The 19,660-nt window shown below is 36.7% G+C and overlaps 1 protein-coding gene across 10 annotated transcripts in view; it reads left to right on the forward strand.

Annotated features, from left to right (window-relative positions):
* The window catches only part of GPHN (gephyrin), a 538,290-nt gene that overhangs the window by 304,878 nt on the left and 213,752 nt on the right, over nt 1–19,660 (forward strand). For 6 of the 10 annotated variants that reach the window (XM_027552200.1, XM_027552202.1, XM_027552204.1 and 3 more), the window contains 3 exons: nt 1,468–1,534; nt 7,917–8,189; nt 9,562–9,669. In XM_027552200.1, the coding sequence (XP_027408001.1) occupies nt 1,468–1,534; nt 7,917–8,189; nt 9,562–9,669 (448 nt within the window). The remainder of the gene's footprint in view (nt 1–1,467; nt 1,535–7,916; nt 8,190–9,561; nt 9,670–19,660) is intronic. The other 4 variants (XM_027552205.1, XM_027552209.1, XM_027552208.1 and 1 more) reach the window with 1 other exon arrangement.

A 19,660-nucleotide genomic window follows, 5' to 3' on the forward strand; every position in this document is an offset into this window, starting at 1 on the left:
ATAGTTAATAATATTGTTTGGCTGAAACTTTCTGAGAGTAGATTATAAAATTTCTCATCACAAGAGAAAAATTGTACAATGTGTGGTGACAGATATTAGCTAAATTTATTGTACTAATCATTCCATAATATATATTTATATCAAATCATCATGTTGTACACCTAAAATTAACATAATGTTATTTGTCAGTTATATCTCAATTAAAAGGAGAGCTGTATGGACAGTTTTAAATAGCTATGAGCACTTTGTATGATAAGAAAAAACAATAAAACACAAGACAATTTTAGGTTATTTCAAAAAGTTAAATAAGAAACTCAATTAAAAGTTGTAGAAAAATATTCTTATGTGACTTAGAATCTGAGTTATAAAATTTTAGAAATAGACTAATTGAATCTAGTCTTTTTGTTTTCAAATAATGGAAATTATATGTTACCAGATCAGAGTCACATAGCCAGTTATTGGAAGAGCATGATTCGAACTTTCATTTGAAATCTAGGCCTTCAACTCTTTATTCCAGCTTTCATACTTCTCAACTGCTTATGTTTATTATCTAACCACTTGCTTTTAAAGTGACCTGAAAATTTACAGTGAACTCTGAAAGACCTTTATACTTTAAATTGACTTGTTTATCAATTTATCAGTTAATAGTTGTGGTCTCTAAATTCTCCCCAGTACTATTGATCTATGAGAGACCTGTCTCACTTTTTTTTTTTAATTTATTTACTGATTTTAATTGAAGGATAATTACTTTACAATATTGTGATAGTTTTTGACATATATCAGTATGAATCGGCCGTAGGTATATATGTGTCCTCTCCATCCTGAACTCCTCTGCTACCTCCCTCCCGACCTTATCCCTCCAGGTTGACACAGAGCACCAGCTTTGGGTGCCCTATGTTATACATCAAACTTCCACTGGTTATCTATTTTACGTATGGTAATGTATATGTTTCGGTGCTATTCTCTCAAATCATCCCACCCTCTTCTTCTCCCACTGAGTCTAAAAGTCTATTCTTACTTTAAAACTTATAGACTTCCTGAGAAGCAAGAGTTTAAACATCTCACTCAATGCCAGAGTGCCTTATGTGTTAGACTTTGAACATAGACATTACTATATTAGTCATTTTTAGTATGCTATCTCATTGAATTCTTAGAACTGTAAGAGATATGAAAAAGCTGAAGTTAGAGAAAGAAGATAATATGGCCATTATTTCTTTAAAGTGGCTAATTTATTCTGATATCATGTTCAGTGCATTTTTCTAATCCACCACACTAACCATTGTTATAAAAACCTCAGCCAGAGAGAGTGCCCAATTTGTATAATACTTGGTAAATATTTAGCTGTAACAGTTTTACTCCTAAAAAAGTTGTTCACATATAAAAACAATGATTGGTCTTTGTTGTTGAAAGTATTTAAACCAACCATCATGCTAAGTTAGTATTCATCCAGTTTCTTTTTCCTTCCAGGCCTGTATGTGGAATCAGAGGGAAAACTCTCATAATTAACTTGCCAGGTAGCAAGAAAGGATCTCAGGTAAGCAGTCTTCATATTTATATGGTTTGTTTGAGAAATTTTGGCCAGCTGTGAGAGTTAGCCATACAAGAAGTTGGAGTCCTCCACAAGACCTCACTTCTGACACCAGTTGCAGTTCAGTGCATTCCCAAAACCACCCTCTGTTTCAATAATTCACTCGATAGATTCAGAGAACTCATTGAAAGGTGGTATACTCATGCTGCTGCTGCTGCTGCTAAGTTGCTTCAGTTGTGTCCGACTCTGTGCAACCCCATAGACGGCAGCCCATCAGGCACCCCCGTCCCTGGGATTCTCCAGGCAAGAACACTGGAGTGGGTTGCCATTTCCTTCTCCAATGCATGAAAGTGAAAAGTGAAAGTGAAGTCGCTCAGTCATGTTGGACTCCTAGCGACCCCATGGACTGCAGCCTACCAGGCTCCTCCATCCATGGGATTTTCCAGGCAAGAGTACTGGAGTGGGTTGCCATTGCCTTCTCTGGTATACTCATAGTTATGGTTTATTATATGGAAAGGATACAGATTAAAATCAACTGGGGAAAGAGGTGCATAAGACAGAATAAAGAAATACCAAATGAAGAAGAGCTTCTAATATCTTCTCCCTGTGGAGTCATGAACACATTACTCTCTGGGCATCAGTATGTAACGACACAAGGTTTATTGCTTATCAAGGAAGCTCTAAGTCCTTAACATCCGTAGTTTTTATTGAGGTACATCATATATTGCCCGTATGGCTGACCTTTAGTCTCTTGCATTTCCCAGAGCCTGGGCTAATACTTGTAGTCTCCAACACTTACCAGAGCCAAATATCACACTTCCCAAAGTCTCCATAATAAATCACACTGTTAGACTGCCTGGTAGCAAAAGTTTCCAGACAGAAAAAAGGCACTCCTTTCATTTCGCAGTAACTAAGGGCATAGGCCAGATTCTCTTTGGGTAAAGTTAAATTTTCTTTATACAAACTACTCCCTGGCCTCTGGCCAAGGCTTTCTTACAACTAAACAATAATATTTGTCTGGCTGAGCATCTATATTTACTATAGCATTTATATTATAGACACAACAACAGTAGTAGTGTGAATATACCTAAGATTTGGAGGAGCCAGAGAGAGATAGGATTAAAATCAGAGAAACGAGTAATTCATCCTCTAAAGCCATTATACAAATTTTCATATTTTTGTACTCATGTACTAATTTTCCACCTGATCTTCTGTTATTGTACCCTATGATACATTTCGCACAGAACTGTTTACCATAGAAATTAGCTCTCTTGCTCAGGCCAGTCATTACCCATTGAGAAGGCTTTAACTCAAATTCTTAGTACATGTGGCCATCAATATCAGCAGTTTAATCTTACTAACAATGCTTGTATTATATCGTAGTATAGTAGTAAATATAACCTGAAAAATAAGAGTCAAAAGATACTGAAACATTACTGAAGTCCTATACACACAGTAACAGTTAACCTAGTCGTCATCATATCATATGATCAAGATGTATCCCAGAGCGATGCTCCTCAGGTTTACAGACTTGTCAGGTTCCAAAAGCAATCTATGCCTTTTCCCTTTCTAGCATCTGCTACAGCTGAGCCAAGAAACAATTTCATCTCTTGTTTTAAGCTGCTTTTGAGGCACCAAAGTAATACTGGATTTCCCTGCTGCATAACCCCTTTAAACTCATTCCTTTACCTTCAACTACCATTTCTCCTTCTCTCCATTTATATTCAAGCATTTCCTTTGAACATCTTGAATGAGACACTTGATTTGGCCACTGGGCTGGTCCAGATGGCCATCAGTAATACTAGGTCAACAAGTACTTCCCTCTCAATCCATTCCATTTATTAAAGATAAGGTTACATAGTACAGAGTTAGTGGGGAGTCTGAAACCCCAGGCAATATAATTGCATTTACTCTTAAGCCCAATTTGGCCAGATGGAGTAAGACATAGTTTGTACCATCAAACCCTTAGGAATTCTGACATAAAAGTTTAAAAGTGTAGTTACGGTTTCAGCCTAAGAATCATCCCTGCCTCTGGCACCCACAGTTACAGCCCTGGTCCTCAGACCACTGCATCACATAGAAAAGAATAGTGTTCAGGTGATGTGGGAAAAAAAGAAAAAGAACAATTGTAAAGAGAATAGTGTAGTTGTACAAACATCCTTTTCCATCCCCTCTTAGTAGAAAAGCAGACGAATCTGTCTGGAGAGAACACTCACTTAACCTCCCTAACGTTGAGTATGATCATACACTAATAAAAGCTCATGCATTTATCTCCTCCCATTTTAGACAACAAGTGTTTAAGTTTCAGTTTTCTATCATATTATTGCTCTGAAGAGGAAAGTGTGTTCCTTGGTCTAAAGATGTGTGCCTCCATGGGCACTGACACAATATCTTCTGTTCTGGTCCTTTTATAGTCCGTTGAGCATGTGTATCTACTCTGGAATAAACAAGGCTCATCCAGAGTAAGTGTCTATACCTAGTAGACCTCATTTGTAGCCTTGTACCCATTTGTAGTTAGTTGGACTAACAACATCAGCCCAGCTTGCCAGGTATACGTAGGACTTTTCCCTTGGGGAATTCGCTGCATAGCCCTCTGCCGTCTGTCTCTCCTTAGAGCAGACAAAACAGTTCTTATTGGCATTTGTGCCTCATAGTGTAAGAGGAATATATCTAGATGCAGCCCGTTTCTGCCTTCTATAGGCCCCTAGTGTCCACTCATCTCATGGGCCCAGGTGGCCGTGTCAAGAAAGTATACCAGGATATCTGCTCTCCAGTACCAGTCAACTTCCAATTCTGAAAGGGAGTTCTTCTGATGGGCATTAACAGTCTACTTTAATATACCCATTACATTCCCAGAGTGATTTCCATAGAGCCATACCCCATACAGGTATCCCTTTAATAGACCAGTTTTCCATTGCCCATCTGCCTGACCATATGACTAGGCCATTTGAACACTTCCCATGAGTCAGTAAAAACCCAAACATAGGGGCAAACAAGCAGTTCAGCCCATGGAGCTGATTTGTTTTTACCTTCTTCAATCAGAGTGGCGGCCTTCCAAACAGGATGCTGTCCCTTCACCTTGGAATTGCCATCCATAAACCAAGCAGCTCTTTGTTGATCAATAGAAAGCTGTTTATAGGGCACCGCCCAAATGGCCCAAGTGGCCATAGGATCCAGCAGCTCCTCAGGTGATTCCGAAGTCAGCCCTAGGTGAAAAGAGGCTGCCTGCTCGTGAGTACCTCCTTGCATTCTCCTGGTAGCATGATTCTATATGCAACATTTCCATTTTATTATGGAACTCTCCTGGGCATTGCCTTCCTTCCTCATTAGAGCTTTTCTCTGAAATTACCAAGACATTATAGATATTTCAGGTTTCAGAGTTATTGTGTGTCCTTTAGTCATAAGGACGGTCTCAGTTAAAGTCCAATAACAAGTAGTAATTGTCTCTCAAATGGAAATTTTTTGGTCCAAAATTCCAGCAGTTGTTGAGTGGCACTCACAGGTTTTTGCTATAAGCCCTCGTCTACATGCCACACAAGGCTTTTGTACAGCAAATTAATAATCTGTGTGGTCCCATTTAGCATGTCCAAGTAGAAGACTGGATTTACGTGCCTCCTGTTTTACAGTGTGAGATAGGGGATAAATTCTCCAGACAACATACATCCTCATAATACATTCAGGTAGAAATTCACCATTCACATAAAGTTCATAAAGTTCACATAAACATTGTAATTCTTACCTAAATGTTTACCTTAATCCCATCAACTGCTGCATTCCCATAGCGTCCCATTCTAACTACACTCCTCCCACCTCCCATTAGGATTTCAACAGGTTTTAGAATCACACTACATGGAGCCCCCATGTCAAGGAATCCCAGAAAAGTCTCTTATCTGTCTCCTAATGAGTTTAGCCATTTGTGTGCACGTGGCCTTGGAATTCTAAGGCCTGGCTTGGGCCAAGGAATCCAGACCCTTTTGTCATACCTCATATTGATTATATTATGGGGCCATCACTTAAGGTGATTCAAGGTAAGGTTTCTTTGCCTTCTATCTTTCTAAATTCCACCAAACTAGTGTAAAAAGAAATTTGCTTAGGATCTCTTAATGTTAGGAGATCAGCAGATCTCCCATCTGTCCACTCAACACAACAGTGCTTCTTTAAGACATCTGTTTTGCCCCCATTAATATTCACTTCATTCATACACATCTTAATAACCATATAAGTGTTTCCACCCTGCTAGGACAAGTCCCTTGAATCTCTTGTTTCTCTTTCCCCATTTTCTTATGAATCAGTCCAACTTTATTTACTATTTATTACTTCAACGTGAATTTTTCCACGGCTACGTGGAATTTTTCTGAGGCTAGCAGCTACATGTCAGACCATCCAGAAGCCAAGCTTGACCCAGCCTCAGGATCTACCCCAACATTCTCCATTACTTTTGTTTTAGCTAGTACAGATACCATTTATTGTTTGTGTGTTGATGTGACTCCTTAGGAGTTAGATCTTTCATTTCCAAATTTAACTGCTAATTTTGTTTCCAGTAACTAATTGCAGTACAGCTGCAATGCCATTCTTTGGGTGACCCTGTATTCTTTGAGACTCTAAAGATTCGTTATCCCGCACATTCTCTTCCTTCCTCTTCCTGGGTCGCAAGTTTCAGTGAGTCAGGCTGTTTCTGTCAAATCTCACTTCTTAATACCAACTGTAAGGAGTTTTTACCAGCTGCAAAAGTTAGCCAGCTAACTTCTTGTGGAGCACTCCACAAGACTAACCTCACTTCTGTCATCAATTGCAATTGAGAGGATTTCTAAAATCACCCTCACTTTTAATAATTCACTAAAAGGACTCACAGAACTCACTGAAAGCTGTCATACTCATGAGTATGTTACATCACAGGGAAAGAATACAAGATGAAATCAGCCAAGGGAATGAGTATATATGGCTAAGTCTAAGTGAGGTAACAGTCAGGGAACTTGTGGTCATTCTCTTTAATGGAGTCATAGATAGCATCACCTCCTGTTAACATAAGATAGTTGTTGTTGCTGTTTAGTCTTTAAGTCATGTCCAACTCTTTGTGACCCCATTGACTGTAGCCCACCAGGCTCCTCTATCCCTGGAATTTCCCAGTCAAGAATACTGGAATGGGTTGTCATTTCCTTCTCCAGGAGATCTTTCCGACCCTAGGATCAAACCTGTTTCTCCTGCATTGCAGGCGGATTCTTTACTGCTGAGCCACTGGGGAAGCCCAGTATAAGACAACACACGTAGAGCATTGCTAACTGTGCACACTCTCCTTTTCCTATGCTAACTGGCTTTTACCTTTGGTGTTCAGAGTTTTTATTGGAACTTGATCACTTATTGCCCATGTGGTTGACCTTTAGTCAACCATTCCCAGTTCTTTCCAGAGGTAAAACTGATACCATGTTTCCCAAAGCCCTCATAATAAACCATGTTGTTAGACTGTCCAGTGGCTAAAGCCCCCAGGCAGAGACACTCTTATCAGGCATGATATAATAAGGAACTAGAGATCACCTCCTAAAAGCAGAGAATAAAGGCCAGACTTCTCTTTGATTAGAGTTAAATTCCTTATTATACAGTTTTTTCCAGGAGGGTAAAAGGTAGCTACCTTCCAGGTATTCCAGTAACCGATGTTTCTTTACATATTAAATTTTAAGGTAAGTTGCTTCACATGTGAAAGAGAAAGACTTCTGCTCAAATATACTCCCCAGATATATCTGGCCTTACTTTCTGATTTTAAAGTTCTCACCTGTTTTCTTTTGGTGATACATTATAGGTGATAATGGACATATTTTGGGCATTAGCTGCCTGTTGTCCTTACTTATTAGCACCCTACAATAAATGCTGTACTTTCCTTCACCCCCTTCAAAAAAAAAAAAAAGAGAGAGAGACTGTTTTGACTTTTATGCTGCACAAACTTATATCTACTTTTACATATTGCACAATTTTGTCTATCTGTACTTTACAATTGTAATCAGAACCTAAGTTCTCTGAATAAAATAGTTGAATATTCAGTCAGTTTGTTAGTTCTAGTATCCTTCTTTTACCAGAAAGGTGAAAACTATTACCTGCTCTCTCATAATGTATCTTTAAATCCCAAAGTTGTATAGAAGTTTTACTTTAAAAAAAAAAAAAAATTGCTGTGTGTTTATATAGTGGAGTTCTTCAGCTTATGGAGAGTACTGTAATATTTACCAGTTTACTTCATATTTCACATTGCAAAGACAATGCATTAAATATGATTCATTCTTAAGACAGATGGAGAGAAAATCACAAGTAAATCCAAAATCACAAATAAATTTGATTGCTCCCATTTTACATGCCTATAAAAATACTTCATCTTCGTTTTTTTCCTTCCTCTTGCATACAGGAATGCTTTCAGTTCATACTACCAGCCCTACCTCATGCCATTGACCTTTTACGTGATGCCATTGTAAAAGTAAAGGAAGTTCATGATGAACTTGAAGATTTACCTTCCCCGCCACCACCTCTTTCCCCTCCTCCCACAACTAGCCCCCATAAACAGACAGAAGACAAAGGGGTTCAATGTGAGGAAGAGGAAGAAGAGAAGAAAGATAGTGGTGTTGCTTCAACAGAAGATAGTTCTTCATCACATATAACTGCAGCAGCCATTGCGGCCAAGGTAAGCCTGTTGAGAGAGACCCAGAGATCTAAAGGACCCATAGGTAAATGTATTGATTTCATCTCTCTTTCCATCCCATTCTTCCATAACTTAAATACAATTTTGTGGCATCCTTTAAAAAGAACTGGAATATTCATGACACTCTAAGCTGTATTCCCTCTATTATGTTGAGTTCTTGAAACATTTAAGTTTTGTTTTGAGTTCTGAGGCATTAAAAATTCTGCTGTTACCTATTGAAGTAGTAGCTCCCATGATAAACAATGTGACATTTAAGAACTCTGTGAAGATGTCAGTTTTGTGACCATATTAAATATATAATGTTTATGTATTCAGAACATCAAATATTCACAGATTCTTAAAGGAGCATCAAAAGAGGGTAAAAGACCTAAGATGGTTCAAGGAATTAGTTGAGAAAGATTAATATATTTTTTTTAAAAGACAAGACTTTTCATCAATTAACTACCATTTATTTAACTGTTGGACACAATTTACACCAGTCATATGGAGAAGAAATGGATGTAAGGTATTTGTATTTTTAATTTAATAAAGCAATAAATATTGTTAAAGCAGTATCAAAATATTGCAAGTTCTCTTCAAGCAATTCTGGGAGTAAATAGTACCATACAGTACTTAGTACAGTAAATAGTACCATACATTACTTCTGTAAATTTCATCATCATCTCAGAGTCACAGAACATGATTTACATTGTTAACCATATATCATATAACCCACCTCGTATACTTTAAAATCTTCAGAGAGTAGCATATCCCTTCTGGAAGTAATGTTTGTTCATTGATCGAGAATGTAAAGATTGGTGATCTAATCGTTTATGAAGTAATTCCTAAACTTTTATGGCTCGTCCAGAAATTTGGGCTATGAGCTTAGCATGAGAGGATTTTTGGACAACATTTATATTGGAAAGAATCATAGGGATCCTTTTGAAGCGTCCATTCAGACTACCATTAGATGGTTCCTTCACTGAAAACTGGATCATTCCATCTCCAGATCCATTCAGTGATCCATTAAGTCCTTACTTAGAGTAGTAAGTATTTAAGTTATGTGTGAGGTTTGTTTTATTTCATTTTGTTTTGTTTTTATGGAACTGATTGATTAAATAGGTACATTATTAAATCATCATATGTTCTCTTTCTTTTACTCTTAATTAAAAGAGTTAAAAGTACCATCAGTTTCAACCTTAAAAAAAGCGTATACCATCTTAATTCTTAAGCTGATTTTGTCATTATACATTTGCGAATTTTGGGCATTTCAGTGTTCCATTTGTTTTCAATTTTTTCCTTTCCAGTCATTTTGCTTGTATAGTTTCATGTTTTCCTGTCATTGTATTCATCATTGTTATGTGTTGTGCATTAGAAGCATCCATTCTACACCAGTCCTGCTGTTATCATGGCACACGGTGAGCAGCCCATCCCTGGTCTCATCAGTTATTCCCATGATGCAACAGGCAGTGCAGAGGAACCGGTAAGACAAGAGGCTTTTGCATTACTGATTTTGCAAGTATATAGCCTACCTCCTGTATGGAGGTAGGCTGTGACTTATTACAGAAGATGTGTTTTATTCTGAAGGACCTTCACTAGTGCTTTTTTGTTGAAAATATAAGTGCCACTGAGTATCTTCCATCAAGGAATTTAATAGTTTCTCCTGTACCTGAAGTACTCTAACATCATTAAGATTTTATAGTATGTGGCAATGAACTTTCATCACATGATTTCCAAGAAATTCATGACTCAGAAGTCTTTTTCTTTAGTAATTTCATTACATACTTTGAAATATATTGCCTGCCTTAATTAAGATAATCCCGTAAGAAGATCACATTAAGTTTTAAAAATCAAAACAGATTGGTCAGAATAATATTTAATTTATATCAACCTTGCTTTTTTTTTCTTATGATTTTGCATCTTTCTTTTCTATAACTGTGTTTGCATTACAACCATTTAGACCGTTGAGGCTTTGTACAAAAGCTAATTACTAATCTTCAGATAGAAACTTTTAAGGATATGTATCACTTCTTTCCGACTTTCCTGGTGGCTCAGACAGTAAAGATTCCACCTGTAATGCAAGAAATCTCTGGGTCGGAAAGATCCCCTGGAGAAGGGAATGGCTACCCACTCCAGTATTCTTGCCTGAAGAATTCCATGGACAGAGGAACCTGGAGGGCTACAGTCCATGGGGTCACAAAGAGTCAGATTAATACTTTGACGTTTTTTTTCCATCACTTCTTTCAGTCATTAGCTGTGAATGGTACTTTGTGAAAAGTGTCAGGCTAGAAAAGATTAAACTGGTAAGTATAACTGAATAAGCAGTGACAATTTAGACCACAGCTGCAAAAAAAAAAAAAAAAAAACCTCAGTCCCTGATATGAACATAAAATAAGAAAAGTAATAAAGTATAATTTTGTTTATAATCCTTAGAAGAAAAATACCCAGAATTTCAGGGGGATGCTAGGAGGAAAAGTAGTATTGGTTATCTTTTGGTAGATAAGCTACCAAATGGTGACTTTAACTGTCTATTCAACAAGCCACGCCTGGTTAGAAATATGCTTAGCCAAGTCAAAGGCCAAGTAGAAAAAGGAAATATTGGTTAATAAAATGATTAAGAATTTCAGTCAACAGCTGAATTCTCCAGCTATAGCTTTGCTATAAATTATAAACATTCCAAAATATACCAAACTGTCTTTTGTGTTCTCATATTATAAAGCAACCATAGCAACTATAATAATTATCCTGGTTTTCAAACTGAAATATTTGGAAGTTTTGTATTCATAACCAAGCTTTCAAGTTGTCATTCTGAGTGTTATGTTATTATGTGAAAAATATTTGAATAACCAAAAAGATTTGAATAACTCTTCAATAGTTAGTTCCTAGTGATCTGAATACTTGCTATTGCCAAACTGACAAGTTGCTTTTTCAGGAAACAAAGAAGCTTGAGGAATGCCCTTTGTAGTGGTTATTTCTTAGTTGTCTCTTCAGCAGCCATTTGCAGTTCCCTCTTCCTAACATTTTACCCCATTCCCCAGTCATGTGATTTAGGTGAGATTGACTAACCCTCCGGCCTATGTATTTCACATAGCCACAGTTTTAGTTCAAGAAACACATAATTCAGGTCAATAAGAGCATCTATTAGGTTTTATTTGCACTGCTAGGAACATAGACTCTCTGTTTTCTATTGAATATGAATGAGGACATATATAACTCTAAAAGAATTGCTGTCTTGAACCATGAAAGTAATGCCTCCCAATAATGCAGCCAACTGTAAAGAAGCCATGCTAAGAAATGGAAGAGAAAACGAGATCCTGAGTCCTGGTCACATTGTTTGACCATTTACTCAAGCACTTATTGACTTCTCAGTTACCTGAGCCAATAGAGTACTTTAAAAACGTTAGAGGTAGAGATGGGTCAGCTGTGGTTTGCAACCAAAAAGCACGTTAGCATATCTCAATATGCAGTCTCTAACCAAAGAGGTGGAAAATTTTCCATATAATAACTGAAAAATAGAAAATAGGAATCCCTGAAGTTTCATATTTGAGTAAGAAACCTCATTCAAGGGAATAGAGAGTAGGAGAGTGTGACACACAGGAGGTATCTTGTCCCATCACTTCATGGCAAATAGATGGGGAAAAAGTGGAAACAGTGACAGATTATATTTTCTTGAACTCCAGAATCACTGCAGATGGTGTCTGTGGCCATGCATTTAAAAGATGTTTGTTCCTTGGAAGGAAAGCCGTGACAAACCTAGACAGTATATTTTTAATAAAAAGCAGAGACATCACTTTGCTGACAAAGGTCTGTATAGTCAAAGTTACGGTTTTTCCAGTAGTCATGTATGGATGAGAGAGTTGGACCATAAAGAAGGCTAAGCAATGAAGAATTGATGCTTTTGAACTATGGTGCTGAAGAAGACTTTTGAAATCCCTTGGACTACTTGGAGATCAAATCAGTCAATCTTAAAGGGAATCAACCCTGAATATTCATTGGAAGAACTGATGCTGAAGATGAAGCTCCGATACTTTGGCCACCTGATGCTAAGAGCCACCTCATTGGAAAAGACCCTGATGCTGGGCAAGATTGAGGGCAGGAGGAGAAGGGGACCACAGAGGATAAGATGGTTGGATGGTATCATCAACACCTTGGACATAAGTTTGAACAAACTCTGGGAGATAGTGAAGGACAGGGAAGCCTGGTATGCTGCAATCCACAGGGTCACAAAGAGTCAGACATGACTCAGTGAGTGAACAACAACAACACACAGGAGGAAACAGGGATAAATAAATCTTGCCCCTCTGATTACTAAAAAAGTATAAAGGTCTTTTCAAGGAGACTGGATCCAAATGTGAAAAAATTACAGCTATACTTTTGATGATTGCAATATGCTTGCACAACTCCAAACATAGTGAGAGGCATTTAAGACAAAGAGGCAAGAGACCCATGGAGATACATAATAATAAATCTTATCCCACTGACAGAAATTAAATCTTCTGGAGAAGTCCCATATAATAATGGTGGCCCCCAAGATGCATTGATTACAAGAAAATCTGCTGCCTGCTATGAGAAGAAAGAGAGTTGCTGATTTCCCTTTGGGAAATAATGGGCTTCCCTGGTGGCTCAGACGATAAAAAAATCTGCTTGCAACATGGGAAAACTGGGTTTCTATCCCTGGGTTGGGAAGATCCCTTGGAGGAGGGTATGGCAACCTACTCCAGTAGTCTTGCCTGGAGAATCTCCATAGACAGAGATGCGTGGTGGGCTACAGTCCATGGGGTCACAAAGAGTCAGACACAGCTGAGAGACTAAGCACAGCACACAGCATAGAGAAAACTGTGTTCGACTGATAGGACCAATCAGGAACAGTCTACTTCCCAGAGTATGTATTTGTAACTTAAGAGAGAAAATGCTGAGTTAGCAACCTACCAATATTATTGATTTACCTGGAGATAAATCACACCATTACCACCAGAGACACTTGCAAAGTTTTGGTCAGAAAATTGAAGAATGTACATTGTGTGTGTGTGTGTGTGTGTGTGTGTGTGTGTGTGTATGTATGTATTTTTTTATATATGTAATATGCTTAATGGAGAAGGCAATGGCACCCCACTCCAGTACTCTTGCCTGGAAAATCCCATGGATGGAGAAGCCTGGTAGACTATTAGTCCATGGGGTCGCTAAGAGTCAGACACAACTGAGCGACTTCACTTTCACTTTTCACTTTCATGCATTGGAGAAGGAAATGGCAACCCATTCCAGGATTCTCTTGCCTGGAGAATCCCAGGGAAGTGGGGGGCCTGGTGGGCTGCCGTCTCTGGGGTCGCACAGAGTTGGAAACTAAATATTAAAAAAATTAAGATCATGGCACCTGGCCCCATTACTTCATGGCAAATAGAAAGGGAAAAGGTCGAAGTAGTGACAGATTTCCTCTTCTTGGGCTCTGAAATCACTGCGGATATGACTACAGCCATGAAATCAGAAGACAATTGCTTTGTGGCAGGAAAACTATGACAAACCTAGACAGTATGTTGAAAAGCACAGACATTACTCTGCCAACAAAGGTTTGTTTAGTGAAGGCTATGGTCTTCCCACTGGTCACGTATGATTGTGAGATCTGGACCGTAAAGAAGGCAAAGCGCCAAAGAATTGATGCCTTCAAACTGTTGTGCTGGAGAACACTCCTGAAAGTCCACTGGACAGCAGGGAGATCAAGCCAGTCAATCTTAAGGGAAATCAACCTGAATATTCACTGGAAGGACTGATGCTGAAGCTGAAGCTCTAGTATTCTGGTAATCTGATACAAATAGTCGACTCATTGGAAAAGACCCTGATGCTGGGAAAGTTGAGGGCAGAAAGAGAAGAGGGCATCAGAGGATGAGATGGCTAGATGGCATCACCGATGAAATGGACATGAACTTTGGCAAACTTTGGGAGGTAGTGAGAGACAGGGAGGCCTGGCGTGCTGCAGTCCATGGGGTTGCAAAGAGTCTGACACGACTGGGCGACTGAAGAACAACTATATATATATGTGTAATGTGTGTTATATATGTTTACATAATATATATATACACACATAATTTTATTGTTCCTATCTGTGCTGATTTTAGTATATTTATATAATATTAAATATTATTTATAATATATTTTAGTATATTAAACAATATTAAAATAATAGTCACTCTTCTAAACATTTTATATATACCAACACTTTACATACATTGTCATTTTACTTATCAGAAAATTGAAGCACTAATTGGTAAAGGACATATAACCAGCTAGAGATCTAACTGGTATTCAAGTCCAGGCAGTCTGGCTCCTGAATCATCACTCTTGACCTCTCTAATGTAACACCTCTCAGTGCAAGAGAGAGAGAAAAACAGAATGATGTTCTGGGAGATGACTAGCTAGTACAAATTTGTTTGAAGAATGAGAACTAGGATATTTAGACCTTAGTTTGAAATACTTGAATGATAAAATTCAATGCACAACCTAAGCACTGTGAGTTACAGGATATATTTACTCTGAAAGGTTGCTGATTCAAGCAGTAGAGCTTTAAGCCATGAGCACAATTGGAATCAGAACTGTATTTAGACAAATACATGAAATCAAATGCTTTGGAGAACATAGTACAATACATGTTAAAGGATAGTATTTTTAAAGGTTTAATCATAATGTTCATAGAAATATAAAATGTGTCAAATATTTTATTTAATTAATGACAGAGCAGTAAGCTGTTAAACACGTTCAAACACGTTCAAAGTAAACAAAGGACACAAATGACAAAAAGTAAACAAAGTTGACAAAAAGTAAACAAATGACATGTATCATCAGTCACAAAGATTGGAGTGAATTTATAAATAGACACAAAACTCAGTCAGTATACACAGGGTAATAATCAAATATTCCTTCTCGGGACAAAATGTATTTACATTGCTATAGACAATAATTTGCATTACTATTAGTTTTCTGTAACTTGCAAAGTTGTAAAATAGTGAAAGTAAAAAGTTCAGATAACCCAGAAGAGTATACAAATCAGGACATTTTAATAATCTTTCTTACCCATTTTCCGGACAACTCTCTACACCCCCGATCATAATAACCTCAAAGATGATTTTTGATGCAAAAAAATGGCTGGTCTCATTCATTAGTTTGGGCTTGATTGATTATTTAGCTGCAGCAAGATATTAAGATAGCCAGATAGCCTCTCTGAGTTTTTTTTGCAGTTACTGAGGCTGCAAAATTAGCTTTTATCTGGAAATTTTCAGAGAGAATCTCAGATTCTACTTTTTAAAGTTTCTATTTTTGCCATTCCGAGTTTAGGTAACAGAGCCCTAGACAATCCCTTCACTCTGTTTTACCTGCAGGTACCTGTTATGGGATGAATTCCTCTCTTTTCCAGGTCACCAAAATGTCATTACCACTTATAAGTGACCTTCCTTACCACATGCAAAGCTGAGACCCTCTACTCCAGGTATCAGGTCATTTTTCCTAAGAGGGCTTTGTAGTTATTAGCTCTGTGAGTATAGCCAGTCTTTATTCTTCAGAAGTGGTAGTCATATCTGATTAAATGGTCACCATTCTCGAACATGATACAGATATGTCCTTAGTTAAGCCATCGATTTCTTCAGTTATATCCTGGTAGAGAGGAGGACATTCTTCATAAATCTATGAAAATCACTATATTGTCAAGAAAAGTTACCATACCTTGTAAGAGTTTCTGATTTCTGAGGGAATCAGTTAAATCAAATATTTTTAGTTTTAAGAAATCAGAATCTACGAAATTGTGTTGGTTATACATAGATTGAGAAGAAAGAAAAAGAATCTCCTCACATACACAGAGAAGAGAACATTTGAAACATCAGTAATATTCCAAACAGCCAGAAAAAAAATTATTTGGTTTACTTAGTCCTAAGTAATCAGTTCTCATTCCATTAGATTTTAGCTTAGCAGTCTGCTTTCATGAAACTTTCACCTTTTAGACTGATGAGCATTTTGGAAATACTAGCTCAGTCCACTGCTACAGTCTAAAAGTTACCTAAACAATAGTATGACTTAAGCAGTCTGTACCCAAGGGTATATTCTTTGAAGTGTCAGTAGCTGAAAGTATCTGGTACAGTTCTTTCCATGAGGCTTATAAAACTGTCCTTCTTTGGTAAATGTACAAGCTTTGGTCTGTAGCTTATAGCATAACTTTGAGGTAAGCCTCAAAATCCATCTGTAGATGACAAGAACTTAATAGCTGGAGTTATTAACTGTTACCAGTAATTTCAGAATGGAAGAGAGTAAAATTCTCTGTTGAGGGGTGGAATATATTTCTTTCAAGAGTCTTAAGCAGTATTTTCCCTTAGAGTAAAAATATTAGGGTCTGTGAGGAATTGACAATTATCTAAGGACTTTACACAAAGCATAAAATCAATGAAATGGTTACATTAAAAGCAGTTTGCTTATATAAACTTAACCTAGAGAAGGCTGGGCTTCTCTTTCGACACAACTTTCCATGAAATTTATAGTTGTAACCCATCAAACAAATCTAATTATATCTTTCATCACTTTATCTGTGCTAAAAGAACAAGTTTTTGTGACTTCTAGGAACCTTCCAGGAAATCTCAAAGATAGTTTTAAGTGAAAGATACTCTGAAAATTTTTTAATAGTTTGTTCTATACTTAAGATTTGACTTTGAGTTTTCAGAGGAAATTTAGACACTTGATTTAAGATAAGATCATGGATGCCTGAGGAATAATTTTTAGGCCTTTTTAAATTAAAATGACTATAAAATAAAAGCATAAAAGGCACACAGTTGTTAAGAATTGACTCTTTCATAACTGAGGAAGTTTTTGTTCTTTTTCCAATTAAGAAGCCAAGCATATAACAAAATTAACATATAGCAAAGAAAATTATTCTGGTAAGACACTGAATTTCTGCTGTCTAGACAGATTACATAGATAGTAGGTAAAAGCACTCATCAGTAAGCCCAGGAAATAAGCCCATCAAAACTAAGTGAACTTTGTTTCAGGTGAATATATATTTTAACACATTTTGTAACTTATTTTCAGGCATTACAAATCCAAGGAAATAACTTCATTTTCCAAGTTTTATCTTTTGTTATGTTTTTTCAAATATTCTGGAACGAATTGATACTTTGCTTTAGGACTGCAGTCCTTTTTCAGATGACCCACATGATGAAAACTGTCTTCACAATAATATGATAACATGCAACAGGTTGATCACTGCTTTTTTCAAATGAATTAATATTTGTAAAACTTTTGTTTCGATTTCTAATTCAGTAAATATTGATAATTATTGTAAAGGGGCTCAGAGACCAAAAAGTTTCAGGACTGCTGCTTTAGAGCAGTGTTTTTTTTTGTTTGTTGGTTGGTTGGTTTTGTTAAAAAAAATAAAAATACATGCTCAGTTGCTTATCTCTATCACGGTTGTTCAGCAACTCATTTTGGTATACTTTTAGTAAAAGTAAGGCATTTCTATTTCACAGAGAAAACTTGGGGTAAATAATTAAGATCTGTCTGACGTATGCATATTTTAACAGACAGCAAAGCTCATGAACATGTATAATTTTGTACAGCAGCATGACTTACTTATAACACTTACTGCTTGTTAAAGTGGCAAAAAGGAGCATGTTCATAAACATGACAAAAATGTTTACAATTTATATAGCAAATAAAAATAAACCAAGGTATATAAACTTAAAATTATGATTAATAATCAGTACAACAAAAGAAAAATATATAAATTGGACTTTATCAACTTAAGGACTTTTGTGCATCGAAGGATACAGTCAGAGGGAACACCATTAACAGAATGAAAGAAACACATTTGAGAAAGGATTAGTATCTAGAATATAAGAAGAATTCCTACAACTGAGTAGCAAAAAAAAAAAGGGGGGGGGGGAGACCCTATTGAAACATGGGTGAAGGATTTGAATAGTCATTTCTCCAAGGAATGTATACAAACAGAAACGTGCACAAAAAGATACTCATCATTAGGAAACTGTAATTCAAAACCGCAATGAGAGACCACTTTATATACATTTAGGTGTTTTAGTAACCACCACCACCACCCTTCTCCCACAAATAACCCAGAAAATAAGTAGAGGCAAGTATTTGTTTAATGCCATTTCATTGTACACTGATTAAAGTGGTAAATTTTGTTTTATTTATTATTAGTAATTGATGTCTCCTAATTCTTATTTAAAAATTATCCAGATTTCTAATGATTATCCATTAATTAATTTAATATCAATCCAAAGTTTAAATTACTTAAAGATCGTAGAAATTATATTCAAGCTGACATGTAATTTAGGAGTAATTTAAGCTTGTTCAGTCAGTAAACTTCTATGTGTTTAGGGAAAGCAGCCCACGTAAAACAAAATATATATTTATATTTAACATATGAAAAATTTCAAGACAGTCTTTAAGCTACAATTATTTAAGCTTATCCTATTTGCCAAAGATTTACCCTAATTATATGAACTTGGATTTTTAAAATACTTACAAATTACTTTCTAGTAGATTTTTTTAAGTCTAGCATATTTAAAGTATTAAAAATTCAGTTTCTTTATTTGGGGATATACTAAGGATATTCCCCTTCATGGATCACAGCTTTGTCATGGTGAAGGAGCTTGCATAATTCAGTCAAGCCATGAGCCATGCTGTGCAGGGCCACCCAAGACATACGAGTCATAGTGCAGAGTTCTGACAAAATGTGGTCCACTGGAGGAGGGAAATGGCAACCCACTCCAGTGTTCTTGCCACGAGAACCCCATGAACAGTATGAAAAGGCAAAAAGATGTGACCCCGGAAGGTAAGCCCCCAGGTTGAAAGGTGTCCAATATGCTACTGGGCAAGAGTGGAGGGCAACTGCTAATAGCTCCAGAATGAAGCAGCTGGGCCAAAGCAGAAATAACTCTCAGTTGTGGATGTGTCTGGTGGTGAAAGTAAAATCTGATGCCATAAAGAACAACATTGCATAGGAACATGGAATGTAAGGTCCATTTAGGTAAATTCGACGTGGCAGTACATTATACTTCCCTAGTGAAAAAGAATCACTTGGAGAAAACCTTTTTACATTACTCCCAGTTTTTTTACAACTTGGATTTGTAAAATATCTAAGAGACTGAAGAGTACAGAAAATTCAAAACAGTCCACTACACAAGACACCTAATAATATTTTTGCCCACTTCAGAGTCTTTCACAATTTTTTCTGGCATATGAAAGGAATTCAGTAATGCATGGATGTTTACAGAATTGAATAAAATTTCTGTTCAAGATGTCCATGGGCTTAGTGTGCTTTTTTATACTTATTTATTTGTTTCTACTCATATGGATGCCACATAGTGGGATTTTTTTGAAGATTATGTGATCTTTAGTAATAAATGTTTGAGTTTCTCAAAATTTGAATGGAAAAAACCAAAAAGTTTTTATATTCCTACTATAGATGTCAATATAGGGATTGA

Source organism: Bos indicus x Bos taurus, chromosome 10 (assembly GCF_003369695.1).
Source record: "Bos indicus x Bos taurus breed Angus x Brahman F1 hybrid chromosome 10, Bos_hybrid_MaternalHap_v2.0, whole genome shotgun sequence".
NCBI classification, from domain to species: Eukaryota; Metazoa; Chordata; class Mammalia; order Artiodactyla; family Bovidae; genus Bos; species Bos indicus x Bos taurus.